The following is a 27,509-nucleotide window of genomic DNA, read 5'->3' on the forward strand; positions in this document are numbered from 1 at the left end:
GCCCCGCCGCGGGAGCGCCGTCCAGCACTGCCACCAGCCCAGCGCCGGGGCCGCCCCCTCCCCGCCCCGGGAGGAGTCCCCACCTCCCGACCACTCCTCCTCCTCCTGCTGGAAGGGGAAATATGAAGCGGAGCCGTCGCCGCGCTGCGCGGAGACGAGAGGGGACGCGGCAGCGGCGGTGCGGGCATCCTCGGGCACCGAGTGGCGGCCGAGCCGGAGCCCTACCGGGTCGGCGGCGTGCGGGGCGGGAGCCCTGAGGGACGGCGACGGCGGCCCCGGAGGGTGCCAGTGGCCCCCGGCCCGCCAGCCGCCTGCCCCCCAGCGCCGGGCCGTGGGCTGCCCGCGGTGGCGCTGAGGCGCGGGCGGCGCGGCGGGAGTGGCGGCGGCCGGAGCGCAGGAGCGGGCAAGGAGCGCTGCGAGCCGGGGAGATGTCCGCCCCGTACGGCAGCCTCATGCGGTACCTGTTCCCAGCCCTGCTGCTGCACGGTGAGTGCGGGACCGGCGCGGCTGCCGGCGGGTCTCGGCCCTCGGGGTGCCCCGAAGAGCGGCCGGGGTGTGAGGGGGTCCGGAGCCTCTGTGGCGGAGGCAAAGGGGCGCGGGTGGGTGCGGGCGCTGGGTCCCGCCTGCCCGGGGCAGAGGCCGGGCAGAGAGAGAGAGGATGGGGAGCGTGCAGCCCCCGCTGGCTCTGTCTGACCCCCGTGTTAGCGGCAGCACGCGTGGGAGCGGCACCGCCGGCGTGGGTAAAAGCGCGCCGAAAGCGCCCCGCTCCCGAGTGTGTGCCGGCGGATTGTGCTGCAGCCCGGGACTGCTTGGATGGAGCAGTTGGTCCGGGCACCTCACGCAAAGTTTCTTCGCTCACCACCGGGCAAGAGCTGGCGCTGCCGAACTCCGGCGCGTTTAGCCGAGACACCCTGCGGGGCCCGCGTTACTCGTCTTATCGGGAAAAGTTTTTGGCCGTGTAGGTGTTACCTGGGAAGCCTTCGGTAGCAAAGTATGCCAGCATCGGATCTTGTGCCCAACTAAAATTGTTTTGCTGCAGAGCACGAAAATTCTGGGAGTTATTACACACGGCTTTGACAGCCTTTCAGTTTAACCCTTGACTGACATCTCTCTGAAACTGCACAGTAGGCAAGATTTTAGTGAGAAAAATCAGCGTACTTAAACTTGAAAGTTCAGCTTGTAAATTCATTTTTAGGCACTTTAAACAGATAACTCATCTTTCCAGAAAGCCAGTGTTCTTCTGGAGAAACTTCTGAAAAGGAGGCAGTTTAATGAGCTGCTTAGGTATGTCTAACATTTGGCAGCCAGATTTGAAAAATCTGGGTATGATATCCTTCTGAAAGGATAGCCACTCGGTTACAGCATCATTTTGAAGAGTATTCCTAATTCTGAAGTCCTTTGTAGCATCCAGCATCCCTCAGTTAAATTTCTTAGGACCCTAAGCTTAGTCGTAGAAAGAGGAAGTTTTTTAACTGTTAAAATGCAAGTGACCTACATAGATTCAGTGGGAGATCTGTGAGCGGGGGTTAAGGATTTCAAAGCTGTTCCTGGGGTTGATTTTGTGAAGCAGGGATTGTCTCTCTCTGTGTTTGTACAAGTGCTAAGCACACACTATGGTATTTAATAAATAATAAAGAGCATGGGCTTCTGATGGTATATTTTGTTTAGAGAAAGAAAGAGTAGGAGGCTCTGATCCCCAGGAGGGGGTTTTATACTCTTCTCACAGCTCAGCTATGAGATCCGGAGAGCATAGAAACATGTTTAGCTGAGCCAGACCTGACAGGACGCCAGAGGTGTTCTTTAAACTCTCTGATCTGAGATGTAAAAGTTGAAATGGGAGACTTGAAGTTAGAGGGTAAAGAGAGGAGGTGTAATTGCAGGGTTGGACTCTCTGGCTCATCTGCTTGGAATTACAGAGCAGAGCTGAATGCTGGCTGGAGCAGGAAACGAATCAGGGCCAGTGATCAGATCAAAACAGCAGCTGCCAAAAGAGGATGATGAAGGAAAGTCATCCATTTCTTCCATCTGCAGTTACATTTCACCAAATAACATAAACCTGAATTCTTGTAGAAAGATATAACTCACTGCTTCGTATATGAAGACGAACACCTTGGTAATGTAGCACTTCACAGTGTGGATCAAAGTTTCAAGAGTTTGGAAACTACTGCCCTCCTACAAACTTGGAAATTATATCAGTGGCATATAATGCACTGCAACACAGCCCGTGGAAATGTGTTTACCCTGTTGGCTTTAGCTTGGTCTAGAGCTTTTCTGTCCACACATAAAGTCAGTAGAAGCATCCTTTGATCAGCGGCTATCCCAAGTCACTAATGTGTAAGAATAACCAGCAATCCCAGGAGATTGCAGTCTTAAGCCTCTTTGCAGCATGTAGTATTTTCTATCTGGATTTCTATTGTGTATGGCAATTCAAGGGTTAAAAGTGAGTGGGTGTAGGTGGGTGGTTGAGGATTTTTAGGGCTTAAAGCTTTGTAACACAAGTTAAAATGTCCTGTAGGGCTAAAGCTTTGCTTTCATTACATTAAGAAATGCCTATTTAATGTCACTGAGTTGAAATTTGGAAAAAGTAGTCTTCATTAATCAAAACAAAACCTGTACATGTACAGTGTCACCAAAAAAAAAAAAAGTTTGCAGCTGGAAGTTGTCCATTATCACTGTTTTCTTTGCTTAGACAAAAAGCCACAGAAGTTTCAGATGTCAAATGCTAAGATCATTCAACTCCAAAAAACCTGAATAATAAGAACTACGTTCAAGTGGATTCAAAACAAATTTGGCTAATTTATTTTGTAAACATAACCTTTTTTATATATAAACACAGATGCTAAAAAAAACTTTAGCGTATTTCTGATTATGCTACTGTTAGAGTAATGAGTTAGAAACTTTAAAACAATTAGTCGATAACATCATGGAAGTGGTACTAATAAAGATGATGAAAACAAGACTGATAGGCTTTTCAGCACAAAAGTGTTTATGCTTTTAAAAGTTCTCTGGCAATGTTGCTTAAATTAGTTACATAGTAGTTTTTTATTTCAAAACTTTTTCAGGAAAATAATAAGTAAATGCATCAGGAGATATAAATACCCATAGCCATAAAATGTGCTCTGTGCTAGAGAAGTACGTGATCTGTTTCCTCAGTTAAATAATGCATTTTGAAATCTTGAAGATAATAAAAAGATGGGAAGACACACTGCTTAGTGTAAGACTTGGAGAATTTGGAGGGAGAGTTAGAAGATGGACTAAATTTTATTCACAACTTTGTCAGCGTAAATTCCATATAACTTATTTTTGTAGCTTGAATGTGAGCTAACACAGTGGTAAGATGCTGATGTCATCAACAGAAAGGGCAAATTTTTTGTGCTCTGTAGGGTGTCTGTAGAAACTAGGCTGGCACACAGTGGGGCCCAAAAGTAGCCTCAACCACACTGGAGGCAAATACCTTCAGCTAATCAGGGCAAGGGTAGTATTTCATTAGTGAGGTGATTATTTAGGGCTGATACGGGTAGGATTATACATAGTGAGTTTGTTTAATGCTGTCTTCACCCGGCTACAAGTCCCAGGGGTGTTGGGGGCAGTTCTGCATGAACAAACCCCAGTGCCAAGGTGTGGGTACAGGATGGAGCAGATGTCTCTGACAGAGCAGATGTTTCTTGCAAAGAGGTCAGGACCAAACTACCATTGATATTGAACTGCACTGACATCCCAGTGCTGCACCCATTCCTGTCAGGGGCAGAGTTCCCACTGCCCTGAAGGAAGATGGGCTTAAACCCTTCAGGGTTTCATGGAGAAACCCTCACTCTGGGCAGTGCCATTTCACCTTGCACAGGTAGCAGCAGCCATCCCAATTGAGAACTTCAATAAGCAGAGGTTATGGGCTTTGTAACTGCTTGGCACTTGGTCTTCTGACCTCTTCCAAGAGAGAGCATTGAGTAAGGACCAAGCTGTAGGGTAACAGGGGACCTCCATGCTGGGCCTGTCAGCTTTGGGGGGGTTCCTTTTTAGCTGTCCCGTGTAAACATACTTTGGATCCCTCCTCAGGATCTTCCGCACTCTGAAGCATTAATTTTGCCTCTTTGAAAGCTGCACTTGGAAACTCTGTGTGCACAAGAGAGGCAACAGATACATGTGAAAGGAAGTCATTGTCCTGTCTGCTTCCCTGGCCATAAAACCCGGCTTTCCTTTCTCAACCCTTTTGTTTGTTGTAGCTAATTTGGGCCCCAGTCTTGTGAGGACTCTTTGAAGTTTCAAGTGCAGGGAAAACACTGGTAAACACAGCTCGTGGCTTGGTAACAGGACATTATATTCTCCATGGCAATTATGTAAGCTTGCACTGGAGCTGAAAGCCTGTCATAGGCATTATCTGACACTATCCCACATCAAGAAAGAGCATAATCCAAATGTCTATTTATTTAATTGTGCAGGGCAACTGCCCAGATAAGGAGAGCTATAAAGTTAATCCAGCCAATTATTCTTTATCTGTTGTAAGGTTTTTCCAGTTTCAAACAAGTCCTGACTTGAAAAGAGATTGCTGCAGGAGTAAAGCATGAATGTTAAAATGTTTCTGTCAGAGATGAAGCCATTGCTTATTTTGAACTTACACTATCACTCGAGATTGTTTTACTTCATAATAAATTTTTGTTCTTCCGTATTTACATAACTAGAAATTAAAAAAAAAAAAAAAAAAAGTTAAGTGGTTCCTGCTGAGCAATCCCAGACTAAATCCAGGTTTGAATCCTACTTTGAGGTAACATCTCTTCCCCCATCTAGCAAAGGATGAACCTGCTGAACACCTGGTAGCTTTGAGACTGGTTTGAAGCGCTACACTTGGACATGTTTGAAGCTGTGGTTTAGATTCTGGTAGAGACGTTCATTAAACTGATAAAATCTAAACAGTTTAAGATTATTTGCCTTATATTTTAGCAGTCTGGCGTAGCTGTGAACAGAATTTGGCCTGGGTGTTGAGACACAAATTAAATTAAAACTATCTGTGTTCAAGCACAGCTCTACTTATTATCTTTATTGCAATTGTACAGAATTTGCATGCTATTTTTCAGAAAACCAAAACGTTCATTTTAGCAGCTTGCAGTTTTTTTGCAGAAATGTTGGCGGAGAGCTGTGCCATAACCATTTTTGAAACACGTTTTGGGTAACGGACTGCCAACAAGATTGTCCTTTTAAGATTTGTATTTTACTCGCAGCTATGTGCAGAAATCTTTGAAGAACTTGAAAGCAACCTATCTTCCCTTAACAATTATTTTTATCTTGAATGGTTGTTCCCACATCAGATACAGGTTTATAAGTGAACATGAGAGCCTGAAGCCCTCTGTCTGGTGTGGTGCATGTTCCTATCCACGTCTTACTGCCATGGCAGCTGTACAGGCCTCCACTTTCCCACTCAGATGGATGTTGGATCCTGCCCCTGTAAAATGTGATCTGGGATCACAGGCCCTCAAAGATCTGTGTGATCTCTGAGAGTCTGGGCAGGGACCCTAGTAAGCTGTAACATCTCTGATGCTATATTCAATTAGTTTCATGCTAAAGCTCTGTCAATGCTAGGGCTTGATTTTGAAAGGGAAGCTGGATATCAGCTCATCATAAAATGCTTTTGTTTAACTACCTGGTATTTCAGGTTGATTCTGGAATTTTCCTTTTACTTTTGGACTTGCTCCTTTGTGAAAACAAATGCTGTGGGGTGGGGGATTCAATCATAACAATCTCTTGTTGTGGTGTAGCTAAAGTGAGAGCCAGCCAGGGACTTTGCAAAATTACTGTTATTGGTCTCATGCAAAGATTTTTTTGTCATTGTTTGTTTGAAGTCTGTCACACTTTTGAGTATAGTAACATAGTGGATGGATTTTGGTTTTATATTTTTTAACAATTCATAGCACACAAAAATTCAAACAGGCAGAGAAAGTCTGAAATATTTTCAGCTGAGTCTGAGAGACTCAGTCATGGAGATACTGAAACCTACCATCTGTCAGTACTGTAGAGAATAGTAGACTTGGATCTCTCTGAATGAAAGTTATGGCTCCAACTATGTTGCAACTGCATCTACTCTCCAAAGTGGGCTTCCAAAGAGTCATGAAATTCTTTTCCCAGTTTTGTGAATGCATGTTTTAACCTTGAGCCTTTCCAGCAATGTCTCATTTAACATGGCCAAATGGATATTTTAAAATAAGTGACATCATCCCTGCAGTTCCTCAGATTTTCAGAACACCTCGTATGCACTGCCAGGGGTGGAACACGGGGGCACTGCACTGCCTCTGAGCACCTGCTGTGAGGAAAAACACAGAAGATGGTGTTTGATTTACTGCTCTGTGTGGGAAGCACATCACTGGTCTCAATGTTTGACCTGCAGATGGTCAAGGGGAAGTTACATCTCCTTTGTATGGCAGTTGTATCTATGGGCATATGTCAGTAACTACAAAAGTGTTGAAATTACTTCTTTGTAAGGAAGAAATTTGCACTAAATTAAGTATTTCCTTGCTCCAGCAAGGCAAACGTGGGTAAAGGTCTCATCTCTTAATTTTATACTGTGTTTCATATTCTGATATTCTGGTCCTGTGATGTTGTTTAGCATTATTGAGAGCAGCCCCAAGGAGAAAGACTTAGAGGTGTCGACATGACCCAGCAATGTATGCTCACAGCCCAGAAAGCCAAACATCCCAGGCTGCATCCAAAGCAGAGTGGGCAGCGGGGCAAGGCTGGGGATTTTGTCCCTTTGCTCTGCTCTGCTCTACTCATCTCTGGTGAGATTCCACTTCAAGTACTGTGTTCAGTTCTGGGGTTCCCAGTGTAGGAAGCACGTGGACATGCTGAAGCAAGTCCAAGGGAGGCCATGAAGATGCTCAGAGGGCTGGAGCACCTCTCCTGTGCCAACAGGCTGATAGAGCTGGGGCTGTTCAGCCTGCAGAAGAAAAAGGTCTGGGGAGACCTTAGAGCACCTTCCAGTACCTAGAGATCCTGCAAGAGAGATGGAGAGGGACTTTTTACAAAAAAAGTGATAGGACAAGGGGAAAGAGGGCAGGTTTAGATTAGATCTAAATCTAATTCTATCTTTCTTTAGGAAGAAAGTCTTTACTGTGAGGGTGATGAGGCAGTGGAACAAGTTGCCTAGGAAAGTTGTTCCCTGGAAGTGTTCAAGGCCAGGCTGGATGGGGCCTTGACCAGTTTGGTCCTGTGGAAGGTATCCCTGCCCATGGTCAGAGGGAAGTGGAACTGGATAATTTTTAAAGTTTCTTGCAACCCAAACCGTTCTGTGTTGTGTTTTCTACATCTCTCCCTGTGTCTCTGCAGCCTTCATTATCTTCTCATGCCTCTCTTGATTACCTGAATTTGTTCTTGCCTTCATTTGTCACAATTGGATGGATAGAGTCCCAGACAAATGCCCTCTTTCCTCGGGGGCTATTGGTGCAAATCTCCCTTCCATTCCCCAGTTGCAGTTTATCTTTGCAAGATGTGGACAGAACCACATTCATGGGACATGGAGAGCTGAGACACAATTGCTTTTGAGCTGTATCAAAGAAGACACTGTATAATACCGCATAAAGTTTGACTCCTTTTCAAAAACTCCCTCTTTTCATTATTTCCTTCAGGGAATAATTGGGAATGTCTGATGTGGTTGCTGTGTTTTCTTCTTTGATATGTGCACATACAAGATGGTGTCGTCCCACAGAAGGATTTTTGCTTGAAGAAATTAAGTCCCCAAGTATGTCTAAATGAATAAATAATTTCTAAATGCATCTGTATTCATGAGTCATATGACATGAACTGGGCAAAATGGGAAATAGCACTGCCTTGGAAATAGCTGGTTGAACAATTTCAAAACATTCTTGTGATGGCAGATTTCAAATGTTTAAAAACTTACAAGAGGAAACGTGAATTTTCAAAGTCCTTTTTCAGTGTGAGATAATTTGTCTGCAGGAGACACCGTGTTGAAGGTTAGCAGTGGTGACTACAACCTCTGCAATGTACCTTGCTTGGACATGGAGCACAGACCCAACCTAGTCAATCCTGCCTCTCCAAAAATGTAGTTGGTTCAAGCAGAGCATCACCCTGTCATGGCTATACCATTTCTGGCTGCAGAACAGGAGTTGTTTGATGCTAGCATGAGTGACTCTGCTCAGCATCGTAGAAATACTTGAGAACTTTGTGACTTCCAGAAAGGGAGGAATACTGAACCCCTGAAAATCAGGCTGCTGTAAGGGAATCTCAGGCAGTGTGCTCAAGTATCAAAGTGTCCCTAGTATTTATTACGCTGTAGAAGACAAGGCTGTAAATTCTCATTCACACTGAAAAATTGTTTGCGACCTGCAACATAACAAAGCTATCAGATTTTCCAGAAGAGATTTTGTGAAGTTGTATTCATTAATCTCATTAAATCCTAGTGTTGTTCAGTGGTGAGCACTGTTTAGGTTAAGGTATTTATTGTATTCTTTCTGATCATTTTTTACCCTGTCTCCTGGACAAGTCTTTGCTTCTGTTTAGCTGAGGAATTGCTGTTTTTAACTGGTTCACATGTATTTATAATTTTGGCAATGCCATTTTCCCAGGTGTTACCCAAGTTTCTTCCAGAAGTCCTAAGACCTAGCCAACATAATGAATCACTTTTTTTAATAGGAAATGGGAAAGGCTTAAGGAAGTATCTACCTAACACCAGGCATGTGCCCAAGTATCACATGGGGGCCTGGGGTGTAAAGCATAGGATCCTGTACTGGATGACTCTCACTGATGATCCCCAACAGCCTCGTTTCTTATCCAAGTCAGCTGAGAAGGCAGCAGAAAATACGGGGAGGAATCCCAGACCCTGCCCCTGAAAGCATGTTAAAGTGAGACATCCCTTTCCTGACATGGTTGCCCCAACATCCCAGGCACTCAAACAACCCCTTCACCCCACCCCTTACCCATTTTGTAGCCCTCTGGTGCTCAAATTCCTTCTGGCAATGTAATACAGTTTCCAACACATTATGTAAGGTTCACGTTTATCACCTTTTAACCCCTAGATGTGGGGTTTTCTTTTGATCCGTGTTTTCCAACATATCTAAGAGCAGGCTGTGTCTAAAAGAGTAAAGGCACATTCCTTTTGAAGCTATGTATTCATTTTGTTCAATTAATATTGTGTAGAGAGCATGCTGGTGGATTTTGTATGTATACATTACTAGAAACCAAAATTACTGTGTGCTGGAGATAAAGTTAGCTTTTGAAATTCCTTTTCCCCTTTAAAATAAAAATAGAAGGATCTGCCTTTAATTGACCACCTCAGTCATCACAGAGGCTTCCTGTGTGCAGAGGCTTTGCTTTTAATATCTGTTTTCCCTTGACTTTAAAGAGTAGTCTTTATTTGCAAGTTTATTATAGAAGCGTTCAAATTAGAGGTGGGCTAAAACCGCAGAGTTTGTGTCTGGATCTGGACGCAAGTTTCTGAAAGTTTGAAAGTCTAGGTTTTTGATTGTCCTGACCAGAGATTACAGAGGTGTCTACGAAGTTCAGTTTCAGAGCCACATCTCCTGGGTGTGGAAACACAGCACTTCAGTTTGAGCTCTTTTCTCCAGTTTATGTCATAAATTTATGTCGTGGATTGTTAGTGGTGTGACTGAAAGGAAGAGCTTCCTATAATTTATTTTTTTTCAGATGAGAAAATAAATGTGAACAGTATTTTCCCCAACACATAACAATATGAATAAGTGTCATTCAACACAAGATGGTCACAATATCCTTTATCATATTGAAGCCCTACTCAGCAGGGTCTCATGATATAATTTACACTTCTTGTCACAGGGCTGGGAGAAGGTTCTGCTCTTCTTCAGCCGGACAGCAGGTCCCACCCTCGGTCCTTGGAGAAGAGTGCCTGGAGGGCTTTCAAGGAGTCACAGTGCCATCATATGCTGAAACACCTTCACAATGGAGCCCGGATCACTGTACAGATGCCTCCCAATATTGAGGGCCACTGGGTCTCTACTGGGTAAGGAGAGATTAAACAAGACGCTTGGGATGGGGAAGAGAAGATGGTAGAAAAAGCAGAGAGGGAAGCATGAATATTCCCACTTCCAACAGCAGAAATACTTTCTTTAATATGGTGATACTCTAAATTCCAGATGCTTTCTATGTGTTTATGCATAAAAGGAGAAGGAGCAGCATTATGTACATTAAAATAGCGTGCCATAAAGCTGTGTTGATGAATCAATTTATTGTCTGGATTTCAAACAGCATGCTGTGGAATATCTTTAAATCTCTCTGAATAGGAAGGAGCCTACCAAGCTGCCAAAATGGATGCTCATTCAAACATAACATTGTACTATATTTGTCTCCATGCATTAGATCCATCAAATGGATCCTTGTTTTCAGAGCATGTGTTTAGCACAAGGTTTATTGGCAAAAGAACTTGTGAGGGTGTATTCTAGTCCTGTTACTCTTTATACCTGATAACTTGTATTTTAGAGAGCTGTTTTGCTTTCTGTGTCTCAGCAGGCAATATCCACATGCTCAATGGAAGTGACTTTGTAGTAGGAAAGACTGTTGTTTTTTTTTAACAGGACTGTTTTTCAGGATGAGAGGAAATGGTCTCAAGTTACACCAGGGAAGGTTTAGATTAGATATTAAGAAAAATTTCTTTGCTGTAAGAGTGGTGAGGCATTGGAGTAGGCTGTCCAGGGAAGTGGTGGAGTTTACTTCCCTGGAAGTGTTCAAAATATGTGTGGATGTGGTACTTGGGATATGGTTAAGTGGTGAATATTGTGGTGCTGGACTCAATCGTCTTAGAAGTCTTTTCCAACCTGAACAATTCTACAGTTCTATTTATATTAAGCAGTGTAGAGGTGATAAGGGGAACAAGTTTGAAGGGACAGAAGGGCTTCCTACCAGAAGTGGAATTTAACTGCCATTTACACTTTCAGAAATAAAGCCGGGGGGTGGGGCATTGGGAAGAAAGAGAAAGAACCCATAAAACCTGAATATTGCATGGTCCAAATTCAAGCCGAGTAGTTTGCATTAACAGTCAGAAGTTTGCATTGACTGCCACCCCTGTTGAATGTTTGAGAGAAAAAGCACAGGAAATGATCCTGCATATCCACAGCAGACCAGAGATCATACACAGAGAAGCTTCTAGAGTAGCTTATAAGCCAGTTCTTTGTGCTGTTCCCTGGACGTATGGCATTTCACTTTCTGATGTTATCAGTCATCCTGCTAAATCTACCATGCAAAAGAGAGCAATGGATGTTTAATAAGCTGCTACTATTTTCAATGAAGAATTGAGTTACGTGGTGGTCCCTAGACAAAAGGCAAAAGCAAAACATGATTCAAAGTATTTAAGCCTACAAGATAAAGCCTTTCGATATGATCACCATGAAGCAGTGTATTAATAGCAGCAGAGGGAATTGTTGGATAATTGGCAGGCCACAGATGCCTAGTTCCTATTTACTCCCATTCCTGCTGAAGGGATATTAGCACCCAGGTGCCTCTGTGGACCCATATGGGTCTTGTTGCCTGTAGTATACGTGATGTGCCACCTTGCTAAAATTCTGTTTCCCCACTTGCTTTCCTCCCACAGGTGCGAAGTTAGAGCAGGCCCAGAGTTCATCACAAGGTCTTACAAGTTCTACGAAAACAACACGTTCAAGGCCTATCAGTTCTACTACGGCGGCAATCGCTGCACGAACCCCATCTACACCTTAGTCATCCGTGGCAAAATACGTCTCCGACAGGCGTCCTGGATCATCCGCGGCGGCACCGAGGCCGACTACCAGCTCCGCAGCGTACAGATCATATGCCACAATGAAGCAGTAGCCAAAAGATTAGGTGAGTTGGTGAACCAGACGTGTCCTGGATTTATCCCAGAAGACAGTCCCTGGGAGCAGGATGTGAGCTATGATTTGCTGAGAGAAGAGAACGGCTGTGAATGTACCAAAGCTCTGAATTTTGCCATGCACGAACTCCAGCTGATCCGTGTGGAGAAGCAGTACCTGCACCACAATTTAGACCACATTGTGGAGGAACTCTTCCTTGGAGACATTCACACTGATGCTACGCAAAGGAGGTACTATCGGCCCTCCAGTTACCAACCTCCTCTTCAAAATGCCAAGGTACGTTTGGGGAGGTTTGCATATATCCTCATTTTAACATAATGGTGACAAAGCCAAATCACTCAGTTCTTCTGAGGAAGTGCACTGGTGTAACCTAAAATGTAGATGTGCTTCTAATACAAGGGGTTGATTACAGCCTTAATTAACAGAAGATAACAGAACTTAGTTTGTGAGAGCAGTGACTTTGCTGTGGTTTATGTGACTGCAAATATGCAAAAAAAGTAATCTTGTGAAGTAAACTCAATAAAGGCCACTCCAAAGATGGAATCAGAGACTTGTAGGCAGAAGTGGGAGTGGCTGGCTGGAACCATGCCTGTAGGCTAGCAGCTGAGAGGAAGGTTTCATATAGAAGTAAGATAGCAGAAGAGGAACAGGCATCAGTGGATACTTCTGCAGCTGTGGGAGGGCCAGGGAGAGAGGAAATCAAATATGAGTTCCAGCATATGGAAGTTGGGTGATCCATAACCTGAAGAGGAGACAAGGAAATTGGAAGGTAAACACATGGAAGGGGCAGCATGAAGGGAAGAAAACTGATGGTCTGCACAGGTCATGGATCCAGACGTAGGCACGCACATTATTGAAATGAAAAACAGGTGAATTTTGAATGGGGCTCTTAATTCCATTTGATAATTCAGTTTTCAAAGGGGCCTCAATATGCCCTGAGCTTCATGGGGAACTGATCAACCCATACTAAGCTAAATAAGACTCAAACAGGAAGCACAGACACTGATGGCCTGTAGCAGGAAGCCTGTCATAGATCTTTCCTGGTGACATGTCAAAGGCAGGCAGCAATTGGAACCACATTGCCATGTGCTGCTGCTGTCGGTGTGCTCCAGCTGGGCATTGCCACAGCATCCCTTCTGGCTAATGGGTTACCACCATTTTTAATCATCTCACCACAAGTGGTCCTAAAATCAGTAACAGCTTATCAGCAATAGCAGGAAACACAACAGGAGAAGGGAGAGTTTTGATGAAAAAGCCTTGGCTTTCCTTTCCATTCAGAGCTGTCTACCCTGGGTTGTTTCTCTCTCCTGTGAACAAAATATTCTAGCAGGTTAGGTCCTTACATGATCTGCCTTTAATTGCCTTGCAGTCTGGCTTAGGGATCATTTAAATCCTGTCAACAATTTTGCTGTATGAAAACTACAGTAATTTCTGTCATTCTGTCTTGTCTTCAAGTGACCAAGGACAAATTTTTTAAACTTACCTTCCCAAAATAGAGCGTTTCAGCAGCAGCAGATGTACCACAGCCCAATCCTCTGTAAAATTTTGTTTTTCTTTAATTGATTCAAACAACCCACATCAACTTTCACTTGACTGATTTGGGAGTGAGGGTTCTTTGCAAGATCTCTTCCTTGCAGGTATCTGTAGATAGAAATTAACAGACAGCAGCTGTATTGTATCTGTACTAGAAAATACTGTAGATGTTTTTTTGAACCCCTTGAAACAGAAACAAAATCTTGATTTAAATCACTGAACCTGAGTATTTTTTCTGGTCTAATCTACGTTTGTTTTTCTAGGCTGATACATAAGATAGTAAATGCCTACACTTCCATCTTGTAGTAGTCAGAGCAGTCAAAGGTACTTTCAGACAGCTTTAAAAAATTAAGATTGTTGTCCAGGCTGCTGTAATTTTAGGTAATGGTTTTCCTGCCTGTCTGCTCTGCTATTGTAGCATCCCTTTTTCTTTCTAAAATATAGTGGCTCTAAAATACAATGTTCAAATTTAAGGGACCAAATTTTGCATAGGAGAGGTGTGTTTCTTGAGACAGGTTAGCTCAGAGAAGCTGGGTCTGCTGATACTAGGCTTTCAGCATGATATAAATAGCAACACCAAAAAAATGAACCTTTGCTTCAGCTGCTGTGACAGATTCCAAGATGTGAGTTTGTTGGTTTGTACCTAAGCATGAAGATCCCTATACCAACAGGTTCTCAACAGGCACTCTGACCTACTCTTTGCCAAATGCAGGAAGAACAGTAACAGAAGTACTTTTTTTCTTTTTTTTTTCTTGAAGTCCAGGCAAACATACCGTTGAAAGGTTATAACCCTTCCTTTTTGAACTCTTTTCCTTTTTTAATTGTTGCTCCATTGGGACCCAGCTGAAAATGAGTTTAAATGCTAAATTGAGTTTAAAACTACAAGTCACAGACTCCTCTGGAAACTGGACACCATGAATAAATAGAAACGTTAAATCAACTTGTTTTTTTAAGGTTTCTACAGTCATACCAAGAGGTTGGGGAGGCCAGGAAATTGCTTCTGAAGTGAATCAGGTGTATTGTGTGGAATCTTTCATTTAAGGCTTTCTTCATTTCCTTTTTATTTATTTATATTTTAGACTCATAAAGGCCTGCCTAAAATAAGTTAAGAGGATTCACATTTTGAGTTAAATTTATAGTTAAGCCTCTATATAGAAGAAAGTTCCACCCAGCCCAAGAGTTTACACAGCCCTGTAAGTTGGATGTGGTAGCCACATTCATTACTTATGTGGTTGAAATGAACGGTAATTAAAAGCAAATGATTGCTGGATATGTTAGGAATGCCAAAGCCACATGATCAGGACTTTAAACAAATAGAATTGGACCTTATCCAAATTCCTGCAGCAATTTCACCACGGGATGGTAAATCAAAAGGGCTGTCCAAAAACCAGACAGCTTTATGCTAAGCTACAAATCTGAATAAATTCACAGATTACCCTATCTCAAGTGTTCATATAGAATCAGGGAGCTTATAAAAACATCTAATATGTCATCTCTTAAGGTTTTACGAATTCTCTTAGATAAGAACATACCTTAAACAAATTCCTCCTGTAAAATATATGGAAGTTCTTGAGTGCAGATGATGAATAGGTCATTATATAGATTTTATCTTGGCTGTTTTCTAACCTGGCTCAAGATACTAGTTAGGACTGGCTGATGAATGGAGATGAACATCTTTGATGTCTATTGACATTGCAAATTTATCAAGTGTGATTCAAGCTATCAAAAATGGAGCTTCTTCAGCCAGCATGAGAGAGCACATGAGTGGGAAGGGCAAGATGGGGGAACTGCTTGGCCATCATCACATATATTACACAAAATTTTTCCAATTAGGACAACACCAAGGAGGCTGCTGATTAGTTGTAATATCATAAAAGTATACAGAGACTTGTAGCATGAAGGAAGGCTTGAATGCAGTATTTTTTGTCTGTGCAGACAGAAAATGTCTTTAGAAATGTCTGCTCTGAACTACAGAAAATGTGTATAATAGAGGTACTGGGAGATTTATTTCACATGTAATTGCCTCAGCAATATTGCTTTGTAAACAAAGAACTCCTTGTACTATTTTATCATGTGACAGAGTAACGGGAAATATCAGAGCAGGACTGTGATGACCGGTCATTCTGATTAGATCATTACTTAGGAATAAGGCTGACATGGTCTGGAGCACCACAAGAAACCTAAAAAGTTCTAGGATAACCTTCACTCTTTATCATGCTCAATCAGTTGCTGGACACACTCTTTCAGTAAGATGTTTTCCCTTTAACATGTGACTCTAATGAATCAATTCTCTATTAAACTTTATTCACCTCTGGGACCTGACTTCCAGCAGCACCTGGAATCTGCAGCTGATACAGATATATGGAGAGTGGTGCTTGGGCTTTCCTTTAGCCAAGAAAGAACAAAGTGCAAAGTTTTCTGTGCTTTTCAAAAATTTGAGTCTTCATCTCCTTGAAACTCAGTGACTTCATCTCCAGGGGAATGCTATGTACTTATGAAGCTCCCAGGGAAATGCAATTGTAAGTTAATAAATAGATGTTAAACATGTGAAGCGCCTCAGAGAAATAAGCAAAACTCAACCAAAAAGTATAATCTTGGCAGACAAAACTCCTTTGTTTGCCTGAGTAGTGCCACTAGATTTCTAGATTAAGGCAACACTTGAAGGGTGCCTTTTGTCCGTTACTACTTGAGAAGAGCTGTTGGTTAGGAAAGTTATGAGGGGGAGCAAAGTAGGAATATTCAGAAGAATGCTCAAATGGGTTAATTCCAGGTTTATGAACAATAACAGTGTATGTGGGGCCCTACAGAGATGGGGAAGCAAGCGGCTTTTAGCTGAGGTTGGCCCTTGCTGTGCTCGGCAGCGCTGTTGGCTGTGGCCCTGCGCCTTTGAAGATGCCACATCTGCACTCACCACTGTCTGCTCTGCAGCTGCAGTAAAAGCCTGTCCCAACTCAAATGCAGCACCAGGCATCAAAATTAACTATTTAGCCTGATAAAATAAACCCCAGGCCTTCAGGTCAACTCAGCATATGTATCTAAACTACTGACACCTTCCTTACAGTTGGCATCTAAGCACAGTGGCTTCATCTTTTGTTAAAAGGCTAGGAAGACTCAGTGGTAATAATGCATGGTTTAGAGGGCTATATAGGATGCTTTTTAAAGGCATAATAAATACATAAGGCAGCTTTATTTGGGAATACTTTATTCTTGAAATGGACATTCAAGCTGTCCCTTTGGGTTTTCCAGGAATTATTTTTGTTAATACTTCATAAAACATTCCTGTCATCATAATTTAGTATCATTTTAATGGGACAGATGCCATGCAAGCACATTCATCTGAGAAGTCTGATCTTCTCTTTGTTCTTGTCTTTTGCCTAGGCTAAAGTCATTTATACCAGAAAAGAACAACCAGAAGACTTTTGCATTTCATGTTGGTTTTGTTTATTTCAGTTTTATGCAGGGTTGTGCAACAGAATCAACATCATAGATCAGACAGTTGTGTAATGGTAGTGCCTTGAGATTCCTTCACTATCTTTCCCTTCATAAGAGCCGTTAATAAAAACCATTCCTCAATATCTTAGAATATATGGTATGCATTTGCAGATAAATCTGAGCATATCTCCACCCTCCTTCTCGCTTGCAGCACCTCTGTTCCCCACCAAAAGAAATATCCATCTGACAACTCTGCAAAGGAGTTACTGCTCTCTCCCGCATTTTACTTGCCTCAGGATTTTTAATTAAAGTTTTAAATCTTCGTTTTTCTTCATTCCATTTGGCAGGCTGAGTTATAACTGTGTCAGCCGTGCTTGTCAACTCCCCAGAGCCAGGCTAATGCACATTAGTCAACTCAGCTTCATATGAGGTCATGCAAAGCCTGCAAATTATCACTTTTGTACTGGAGAGAATTTGTGGTCGTTTTTTAAAGTGTTGTCTTGGTCTGCAGTTATCTATAGTGGTGGAGGAGCAAGCCTGATACTATCCTGAGCAATTCGTAAATGTGTCCTTCCTGTGGAGTTGGCTCCTTAGCAATGTGAAGCAAAGCCATCCAACTTTTTTTGTTGAGCTGGAAGCATTTCCTTAAATTGATGTTCTCCCAAGAATTTCCATTTATACTCATCCTGGGAGCGCTAGTTACTAACACTAACACCTGGTGCTGTGTTTCCTTGGGTGGTGAGGTTTAAAGCATCCTGACCAGGCATGATTTGTTCCAGTCCCACCTGGCCCTTCCTGTGACATACGGTATTTGGGAGGTGTGCAAGATCATAGCTGAGTGGGGCTTTTCCCTCCCCTCTTCTTCAGCACTTCCCCTCATGGTAATACATCCATTCACATGGCAGGGGTTCCCTACCCCAGCTTTTGTTGCTCTTGGCTCCTACATCATCCCAGGATACTGGTTAGATCTGTACTGCACACACAGTTCAAGCCCGTGCTTGAGGAAATTCAGTGCCTTGTCCCTCCTCTCACATCTCCTTTTAGCAAGGATATGCTGTGTACAACATGACAGACCCAGTCACACGCTATGTGGCATAGCCAGTGTCAGATAATTAGTCCTAAGCAGCCATACAATTCCACAGAACTTCAGAGAAAATTAAATTGTACTGGGAGGGTTTATGTTTCTGACTATCCATAGCAATTGGGAAAAAGATGAAGGAACCTCATCCTTGTTTGCTTTTTTTTAATTAAAATCCTCTTTGCATGACTTCCAGAGCTCTCTGGTCTTACTACCACTTCAGCTGAGACAGCAGGAGAGAGTGATAAGAAAAAATGTTGGTGGGAATTTTCAGATCCTAAGCTATTTTCTCCCCAACTACAAGTACTGAGTTTTCAGCCAGAGATTCAGGCTTGTTTTGGCACACATGGTTTTGTGGATTAGTTCAGAAATTGGCCTTAAAGAAACACCTGGAAGGATGAGGAATGGTTGCACTATGGCTTTGGCATTGCAGAGCTGCAAGGGACTCCTTGTACCCATCATGGGAAGGGATCCTCTAGCTATTTCAGGTCCCAGTCCTTCTAGCGAGGCCCCACTGTTAAAAATACTGCACTGTGCACCTAAGATAATCAAAACATAGAACCGATGTTCATCCTGTTCTCTGCTTGTTTTATTGCTTTTTAGTTTATGTCATGCCCCCATGAGCTTTTTATTAGAGAGTTCTTAATAGTGTTTGGACTCAAGCGTCCTCTGTCTCTGTTCCCTATTTTCTTTGAACGCCTGTTTTAAGAAAATAATCTTTCCCTGAAACACATGGAAAGGGACTGATCTGCAAAGCCTCAGATAGTGTAATTAAGAGCCAAGAGCAGCTGACCTAAAAAAGCAAGAGCAAAATATACAGTCAATAGTTAAACATAAATTACTCCATAATTAAGTCAAATTCCCTCATAACAGAACTAGCTTTCTCCTTTGCCCATTACTTGGGCAAAAATCATATTGAAGGATTTTATATGTAGCATATTCTTCCACTAAGAAGTTCATAATGTTGTGAAAGATACTATCACAGCGAAAAAAGGTTTATGTGGGCTTAGATTCAAATGCTGGTCTCAAGAAAGCGATGCATTCAGAGTAGTACATCCATGTGAGGGGCCAGAGCTAGCTGGTGCCTCACAGCTGTGAAAGGGATGTTTCTGCTTCCTTCCTCACCACCCCAGCCTCTCCCTGCTGCACTCATGGTTCAATGCAGAAAGTGCCTGGTTACCTCAGCCCCTTCTTTTGGGCACACTGTCAGTGGTTAGGAGGCAGTCAGGTTGGACATTCCTTAGCAGCCCAGCTGGCCAGACCTTCACAGCTGGTGCAAAAAGTTCAGAATGAGAAGGGCTGTACAGTTACAGCAGTTCATGACCACAACAGTCAAAGAGCTAGGTGAACTACAGACAAGTAACAGAGAGTTACCAAGGAGCTTCCTGGAGTTTGCCAAAGGAGTCACCTCTGCTCACAGTGTAATGGTGGCCACTGGTGACCAAAAAAGAAAACAGGGTGAGTTCTTGTTTGGTTTTCTTCAGATTTTGAACACGGGCAATAGAAATCACTGGTTCCCAGGTTAAATTGCCTTGGCTCACAAACTGTTTTTGGAGGACGGACTCCTGGGAGGAAAATGTGAATATAAGCCAAACCAATATACTGCTCTGCCAGGGCTTCCTCTGGGAGATGATAGAAGCTTTCAAATTCACTTCAGTAGAGAAGGAACTGTAGCAGAAATTTTCTCCTACTGTTGATGGACTCAGCTTAAATGAGCTGTGTTTACTTTTATAGCACTGTCTTTTTCTCGCTTTCTGGCTTCACTTTACCTGAGTGGGGCAATCACAACCATAAAGTTATTGTCATTAGTGCCCTTATGTCAGAGAACAGTGCAACCAGTCTGCCCCATGGCAGGACAGAAATGTGTGCTTAAAAGGTACTGGCATCTTGATCTCCAGAAAGAAAAAGCATTATTTCTATTACAACTGAAAGATACTTTTTGTATATATATATATCTGCACTAACTTCACCAGTTGCAGTTAGATTACTCAATTAAATGTTTTCTGTTTCACTAAGGTACTAATGGACCTTGCACCTGCTTGCAGAATTTAGCTGAAAAAAACATATCTTAAAATTTGGTAACAAGCTCCACAGTGGGATTAAATCCACTTTAAGAGCATGCTGACATATGGTCTCCAGAAGACCATGTGTTTTGGGGTGGAAATACCCTTGGGAGGTCACCAAGTCCAATCTCCTTCCTCCTCAGAGCAGGGCTGTTGGCCAGCACTGCTTCAGATCAACCAACACAGATCTTGTGCTTTCATCTCCTAAGGACACTCCTCGATCCTTCCTGGAGAGAGGGGGATGCAATGGCGAGTTACTCACATCCACCACATTCAACCTGTGAGGTGTTTTCGTGAGGCGCATTGAGTAAAGAGCTAAAGCTCAACGTGCAGCCATCTGGGAGAATTACAGAAATACTTTTTCTTTGTACACCTTTCCAGACCTCTTTTCTTGAGGCCTCCCTGAGCACCCTCCGTAACATAAATGCTCATATTCACTGCTCTTACTTCAAAGTCCACGCGAGCTGCTTTGAAGTCAGCATTTCTCCACTCACTGCCTTCAGCTCTAGCTCACTTTAGGGGTGACATTCACACAATCTTCATTAGTGCCCTGAATTCCTCCAATAAAATGACCGTAGGTAGCTTCAGAGAATCAACCTACAACACCCTAAAAGATAAATAATAGTTCAGCAAATGTATTGATTTCTGACACAAGCATTGCAAAATCCCTATCATTATATTACCATCTGCCAGGTTCTTGTATGATTTCAAGGATAAAGTCAGCCTTTTCAAGATCCTGAACTAAAATGTTAATTTTAGATAAATGTAGTCAAGGGTGTTAATTTCTTATGTGCTCCTCTGCTCTGCAGTCTTACACATACAAAACCAAATGGTACCACTAATAAGATCAGAAATGACAATGCATTCCTTAAAATGTGGAGCTGGGGTCACTTCAGCATGAAGTGTCTGGCCTGGTGCATTGCCCTGTATCCCAGGTGATGCCTACTGAGGGTTTCTCTGTGCTTTGTTTCAGAAACACGAAGAGATATGCATTGCGTGCAGAATCATCTTCCGCTCAGATGAGCACCACCCACCCATCCTGCCCCCCAAGGCAGACCTGACCATCGGGCTGCATGGAGAGTGGGTGAGCCAGCGCTGTGAGGTGCGGCCGGAGGTGCTCTTCCTGACTCGGCACTTCATCTTCCACGACAACAACAACACTTGGGAGGGCCACTACTACCACTACTCCGACCCCATCTGCAAACACCCCACCTTCACCATCTATGCCAAGGGACGCTACAGCCGGGGAGTCCACTCGTCCAAAGTCATGGGTGGCACGGAGTTTGTGTTCAAAGGTAGAGTAGCTTGATACAATGGGGAGGGAGGTAGTTATGAAAGCAGTTTGCACATAATGACTTGGTTGCTGATGATTTCATTCTGTGATTTTCAGGAGTCCATAAAAACTTCTTGGGAAGTTTGCAGGCATTGTGTGAATGCCAAGCTAAATTGTACAGCTGCATGGCATTTCACACACTGAAGCAATACTCATTTGAGGCAGAGGTCTTTAAGTACATGCAAGAAAATAAGACTTCACATCACTTAGTGAGCTTGAAATCCAGCAGCCAGACATCAAGCCTCTAAGAGTAGTTAGATCTGTGCCCTAGGGCTCCTTCAGTAGAGAGATAAAAGCATCTTCAGAAGGCATTTCAGATCTGCAGTGGTATAAATAATTTTCTGTGGAAGACAGATGCAGCAGCATGCATCTTTTCATGTGCTCCCAAGGGGCCCTTAAGTAAAATCGGGGTGTCCCTAAAGACAGCACTGATTAAAGACACCAGAGCAAAGGCAAGATGTATCCAACCCAAACCCATTGGGTACTTTGGAAAGCAGCTCTCGGTGGTGATGCCACCCACGGCTGAGAAGATTTCCTGTGCAAACAGCTGCATGGCACTCTGCTTAAAAAGAGCTCAGGGGCCTGGACCACTCACAGAAACAAACATCTCCAAAACACAACATCCCACCATGGCATTAGCCCCAGCGGAGCCTCTGGTAGGCTCAAGCCCTCTGTAGGCTCTTCTCCTTATTTCAGTTATCACATTAGAAGCGTAAAGCATCTTACGTGGGTCTAATTTAGAAAAGCATCCAACTAGAAGAAATAATTGACTAATCTGAGATTTTTGTAGGAGGTGGGAGATACCCTTGCCTGTCAGAACTTTGGCTCTTTAGAGCTGCATGTGCAGCATGTCCCAGCTCAGCTCTTGGCATGAAATCCAGTTTCTGCTTGCGTGTCTGGTTTAGGTTGTGCCAACTTACCTTACAGATCAAGGTCACTAATTTGGCTTAGGTAAAACTTTCAGGTTCAATTTCTATGAATTACCTTTTACACCAGCTAGAGTAAATAATGTGAACTGTAGAGCCATTGAGTCAAATGGCTGTTTATGAAAGCTCAGGAAAAGATCCCAACAAATCTTACTATAAAATGATCTGCAAGAGAATTTGGGATTTTGGTATGTTGAGAGGCATGAGGGATGGTTATTTGCTTCTGTTTTGGTCAGCACCAATCCATTCAGATCCCTTTTTCTTGATATACTGTCTCAAACACACACCAGGAAAAATCTTGATTCAGCTTCTGCGGGCTCATTCATTTTGGCTTTTCCCAACGTTTTTAACTTGGCTGGAAAATGAAATATGCCTTAAAGTCCTTTGAAATAAAAGCAGGTTAGAACTAGAGAAGCTGCAGCAGTTCTACATTTGATACTGCAGCTGCAGCCAGTGTTTAGAGATGAGAAAAAACATCTTCCTGTAGGTCATCTATAATTCATGGAAAAAAGGAAAGGTAATATAGGATGATAGTGCAACTGCGATGCTTTCCAAATTTCTCAATGGGAATTAATTATTTTGTGAGGTTTACAGGGTAGCTAGCAAATGTTAAGAAATGATGAAAAATATGTGATAAATGTTCAACTTACAAATTAGTACAGACGGTAATAAAACATGAGTAAAGTTTTATTGTTTCCTCTTTTTCCCTATCTCCTAATATAACCAACCAGGCCTTATCTGTAAAGGATTGCCTGGAATTTATGAAAGCTCTGCTTAATCTCTGGCTGAGATACATGGCCATCAGGTTTTCTTCAACTGAGTTGGAGGGGGGTTGTTCTGTGCAAAAAGCAATTTTTGCACAGGCAAAGACAAAGACATAAAATGATGCTCATAGATTTACTGGCCACACCTGTAATGTGAAAAATTAATTTAAGAAGGAACAAGGGGGGACAATTTTGATTTAACAGGTGTGCCCCAGCCTGCATGTTGGCTTTGCTTTTGTTTTCGTCCCTCTGCTAACAGCTCCCCTCTTCCTCTCTCACAGTAAACCACATGAAGGTCACTCCCATGGATATATCCACAGCCTCCCTGCTCAATGTCTTCAACGGGAATGAGTGTGGAGCACAGGGATCCTGGCAGGTTGGAGTTCAGCAGGACGTCACCCACACGAACGGCTGCATCGCGCTCGGCATCCGCCTACCTCACACCGAGTACGAAATCTTCAAGATGGAGCAGGATGCCCAGGGCAGGTACCTGCTGTACAATGGCCAGAGACCGAGCGACGGTTCCAGCCCCGACCGACCCGAGAAAAGAGCCACTTCCTACCAGATGCCTTTAATTCAGTGTGCCTCATCAGTACTCAGATCTGAAGAGTCACCAGAGGAGAATAAAATCAGGCTGTATAGCAGCAGGGCACCGGAAAAATATCCCAGCACCCCAGCTCTTGCTTTGTTGTTTATTTGTACTGTGTCATATTGGGACATTCTCAGCTAGAAGCGAGGAAAACTTATTTTTCATGACTACAAAGCCAGGATTCCACCAGACTGGGGGTTGTTTTTCTTCAGACAGAAAAGGACATTTATTTTCTTGATGCACTTGAATGCCTGAGAACTGTTGTTCTTTTCCTTACTTCCCTCTTCCTCCTTGAATCCCGAACGGCACTCGTTTGATGTTTGTGCTTTGAACTTCATCCAGTCTGATCCCTGGCCTGACACGACTGCACAAAAGTAATTGCACTTTAGGACTGCAGACTTCTGGGGGGAGGGAGGGGGGTCTCCTTTTTTTTTTTTTAACTGCTGGTATGAACTCTATGATCCTGCTTCAGTCATCTCTGCCATCTTACTGTTGTGGTACTCTTATTCCCAACGCCCGGTTTTTCATCAGAATTTAGCTCTGGGGAAGGGCTCAGTGTTGTGCCAGTACTGTGATAGCAGCTTCCCCCTCCAACTTCACAGCTCTGATGTAGATATGTATATAAGGAGGAAACCCACAAAGATTTATCTTTCCATTATCTCACAGCTCATAATACAGAAAGAATCAGATCAACAGCCCTCTGTTCAAAAAGTGCTAAATGGTTGATACCCCTAATTAAAAAAAAATACTCCCAAGTAATTTAAGCTATTTTTACAATCATTAAGTTATAAAAATAACCAAAAATAACCAGTGGTTTAGTATTTTCTCATACAATTAACTTAGCTGTGTAATTGCTTCGAGGCCTCCCTTTGTATCTAGTGAGTAGTTACAACCAAGCCCCCTCAAAGCCAGCCAGTAGCAGCAATTTTCCTGTCAGATGCAGAGTGCACATAAACTGCCAATACAAGGCTGCAGGAAAGACTTCTCTTTCTATATTCCTGAGGCCTTACATACCCCACGTGCAGTACTTGGGTCAGCCGGGTGGGCAGAGTAAAGCAAGTGGGATCTAATGTGTTCTGCAGCCCTATTTAGCAGCATCTTTTTAGTCATGTGACCTCATGTAAGAACAGGAAAAAGGGTTACAGCAGCAAGCACACCGTGGTCGTTCCTGGTAGAGCAAGAAAGCAGCTGGAAACACACCCTCAGACCGAGGAACACTGACCCAGTCTTAGAGAGGGAAGAGCAAGAGATGCACTAATGCAACCACATCCTTTTCTCCTTGCTGAAGTGTCCCAACACATGCCACGGTTTCATAGAGCTTAAGTCAGCTTTGGTTTGGGGAGACACTGCTGGGAAGGTGGGTAGACACAGCCCTCAGAGAGCGTTTGTTAACTAAAGCCTGCCCGGGAAACTCTCTCGTTTCCCTCAGTGGTGAATACATCCTTTTGGGCACTGATGCAAATCAGAGCAGATTCTGGAAGCAGTAGGGGAGATGTCTAAGGCCAGCAAGGAGTTAGAAGTTCACAGATGAGCCATGCCCCTTTGCTTTAATGGGGAGTGAGCTGAGAGCATAGCTTAATCTTGTGTTTGGGCTGTGGCTTTTACTGATGTACGCGTTTTGGCTCGCAGGAGGAGCAGGAACATCTGTAAGAAACATAAGGAATAAAGTTGTAGCGTTTCTTCACAGTATAAGCAGCTGCTAGCTGCCCAGCCCAGTACTGTGTCAGAAAAAGAACCTTTAATGTATTATTTTCAGTATCCTAGGAAGAGTATGTTTTGAATGAAGATCTTTCATCTTTACACAGTGAGTCTTCATACTGATGAGCAAAAGCACTCCTTGAAAACGTAGATGTTAATTTCCTCAGAGTTGGAACAGAATCAGTTCACCTAGTTTTGAGACAGCAGGAAGACAGAGGGAAGGAGCAGTTTAGACAACATGCTGCTGAGTCAGACCAAATCTTTCTGATTTTTTCCTCAGACAAATGAAAAGTCACAGAAAATGTTAAACTGTTAAAATCACAGAAAAGTTAAGAGTCAGGTTGGTTCAGTAGTCAGCAGAGAAAGTGTTTATCCATCTATCTGATGTCAGATCCTCCTTCAGTCTTTTGGAAGGATCTGAAAGCCAACTCAGCATGGTGAATTGAGCGCTATGTGATCAGCATTTCTTGATAGTTTGCTGCTCCATGCAGTCAAACCTACTTGAAGAACCAGCTCTGGATCAGTTGCTGGTGGGGGAACACAGTTTTAAGTAGAGGGTCAAGAGAGAGACAGGATTCCTCCGACACAGTAGTTACGAACCATCATGGAGTTTGGTTTTCTCTAGACTGAGTTTTGTAATCAGCAGAGTGACACCAGCATATCTCTAACTGGGTTACTGAGCTGTTATAGTCAAACAAGTCCCCTAAGTACCTGCTTAATTTCTGACTTCTGTTTGAGATCTAGCAGCAGGAGTGAATTCACACTAGTTTTTATATAAAAGGATGGCTATTGTGTGGCATTCCTTAGATCACACAAGACAAGCTGCTTTCATCACCATCAACCATTGCCATGTCGTCCTATCTCTGAAAAAATATCCATGGTTAGAAGTTGTCAGACTATGTCACTTGACTGTGCAAGTGCCACACACAGCTTGATCCCAGCTGAAATCTACACATGCTTGTGATGCAGGATGAAAGTAAAGACCAAAGGAACTGTTCCACGGCACAATTTTCTATATTCTTCAGGGCAATCACCTACAGTTTGTTAGTGCCTTGTGGCTCCTCTGTAAATTATGTAAGGTCAGAAATGTTGCAACAGTTTCAAGAGAAAGATCTGTCTAGTTATAACCTCTGAAAACACATTCACATCTCAGCTGTTTTGAATCACAGACTTGCAAAGGTCTAAGTTTTCCAAGGTTTATGGTTAGACTACATGAAAATGTGACTCAGTGTACAAATTGTACAATAAATGCTCTTTTTTTTTCCCTGTTACTTAAGACACTTTAAAAGGAAGTATTTTTAAAAGGTCTTCACAATGCATTACATGAAATCTGATTGGGGACTTTTGTAGTTTATTTGTAGTGTTGACCAGAAATATAATTTTATGATCTGGGTTCTTAGCATTTGCTGCACCAGCTTCCCTCCATGTGCCTATATATTTTTAATATTTTTTTTTTAGCCAATACAAGTCAAGGTGGACAAAGCTGTAAGTCTTCAGAATGCATAGTTTGTGTGCTAGTCCGTATTTTGCTGAGAGGCTTCTCCTTGCTTGCAGGCACAGAACAAGGAGCTAAGCTTACCCCCTCTTTTGGTTTCATCACTCACTAAATTAACTGCTGCACAGCACCACATACATCTGTGACACAATATATTCCATTCATTTTATTTCTCCAACCTGACCTCATGTGCTGGCAGCCCTGGCTGCTAAAGAAGTTAAGCTGCAAGTGGTTTAGCAGTGGAAAACTGGGTGCAAACTGGTTGATTTGTCCCTTGCTGAAATGCAGAAGGTACAAAAAAAAATGAATCCATTAATGTTGGTATCTTCAGCTGCTACCAATGTTGCCAAGAAAGGTGAAAGTTTTCCTTCAGTAATATCCTATTTAAGCCTCCACCTGACAGAAGAAATGGCAACCTAAATAAATTCTTAGGCAAATTGTTTTAAGAGGTTTTATTCAAGAAATAGGACAAAAGGGATCAGAAAGGTCAAAACAAGTGTTCTTGCTGTTTCTATACCATTTACATATTGTGCCTGCTGTCCTGGGGTAGAATGTAATTTCTATGAACAGAAGTCTGTATTTTAGGATATAATGTCAGTCTTGCTTGAGTCGGAGTGTGCTTGCCTAAAGTGCAGGATTTTAAAAGAAAAAAATCTTTTTATTTTTGTAAAGTTATAGAAGATATTTTTCTTCTCAACTATGTTCCAGATTAAACTGCTGGGGAAGTTTAAGCACTTGTTAAAGTATTGATTGAAATAAAAAAAGCCTAACTGAAAAATTAA

General features: G+C 42.8%; 1 protein-coding gene across 1 annotated transcript; it reads left to right on the forward strand.

The window, feature by feature from the left end:
* The first annotated feature begins 331 nt into the window (after window positions 1-331).
* Window positions 332-27,509, forward strand: APCDD1 (APC down-regulated 1). Its single transcript, XM_014871203.2, has 5 exons — window positions 332-486; window positions 9,793-9,976; window positions 11,561-12,092; window positions 20,896-21,217; window positions 23,227-27,509. The coding sequence occupies exons 1-5, from the start codon at window positions 429-431 to the stop codon at window positions 23,673-23,675; spliced, it is 1,545 nt and encodes a 514-aa protein (XP_014726689.2). The 5' UTR covers window positions 332-428; the 3' UTR covers window positions 23,676-27,509.

This window comes from Sturnus vulgaris, chromosome 1 (assembly GCF_052056855.1).
Source record: "Sturnus vulgaris isolate bStuVul1 chromosome 1, bStuVul1.hap1, whole genome shotgun sequence".
Taxonomy (NCBI): Eukaryota; Metazoa; Chordata; class Aves; order Passeriformes; family Sturnidae; genus Sturnus; species Sturnus vulgaris.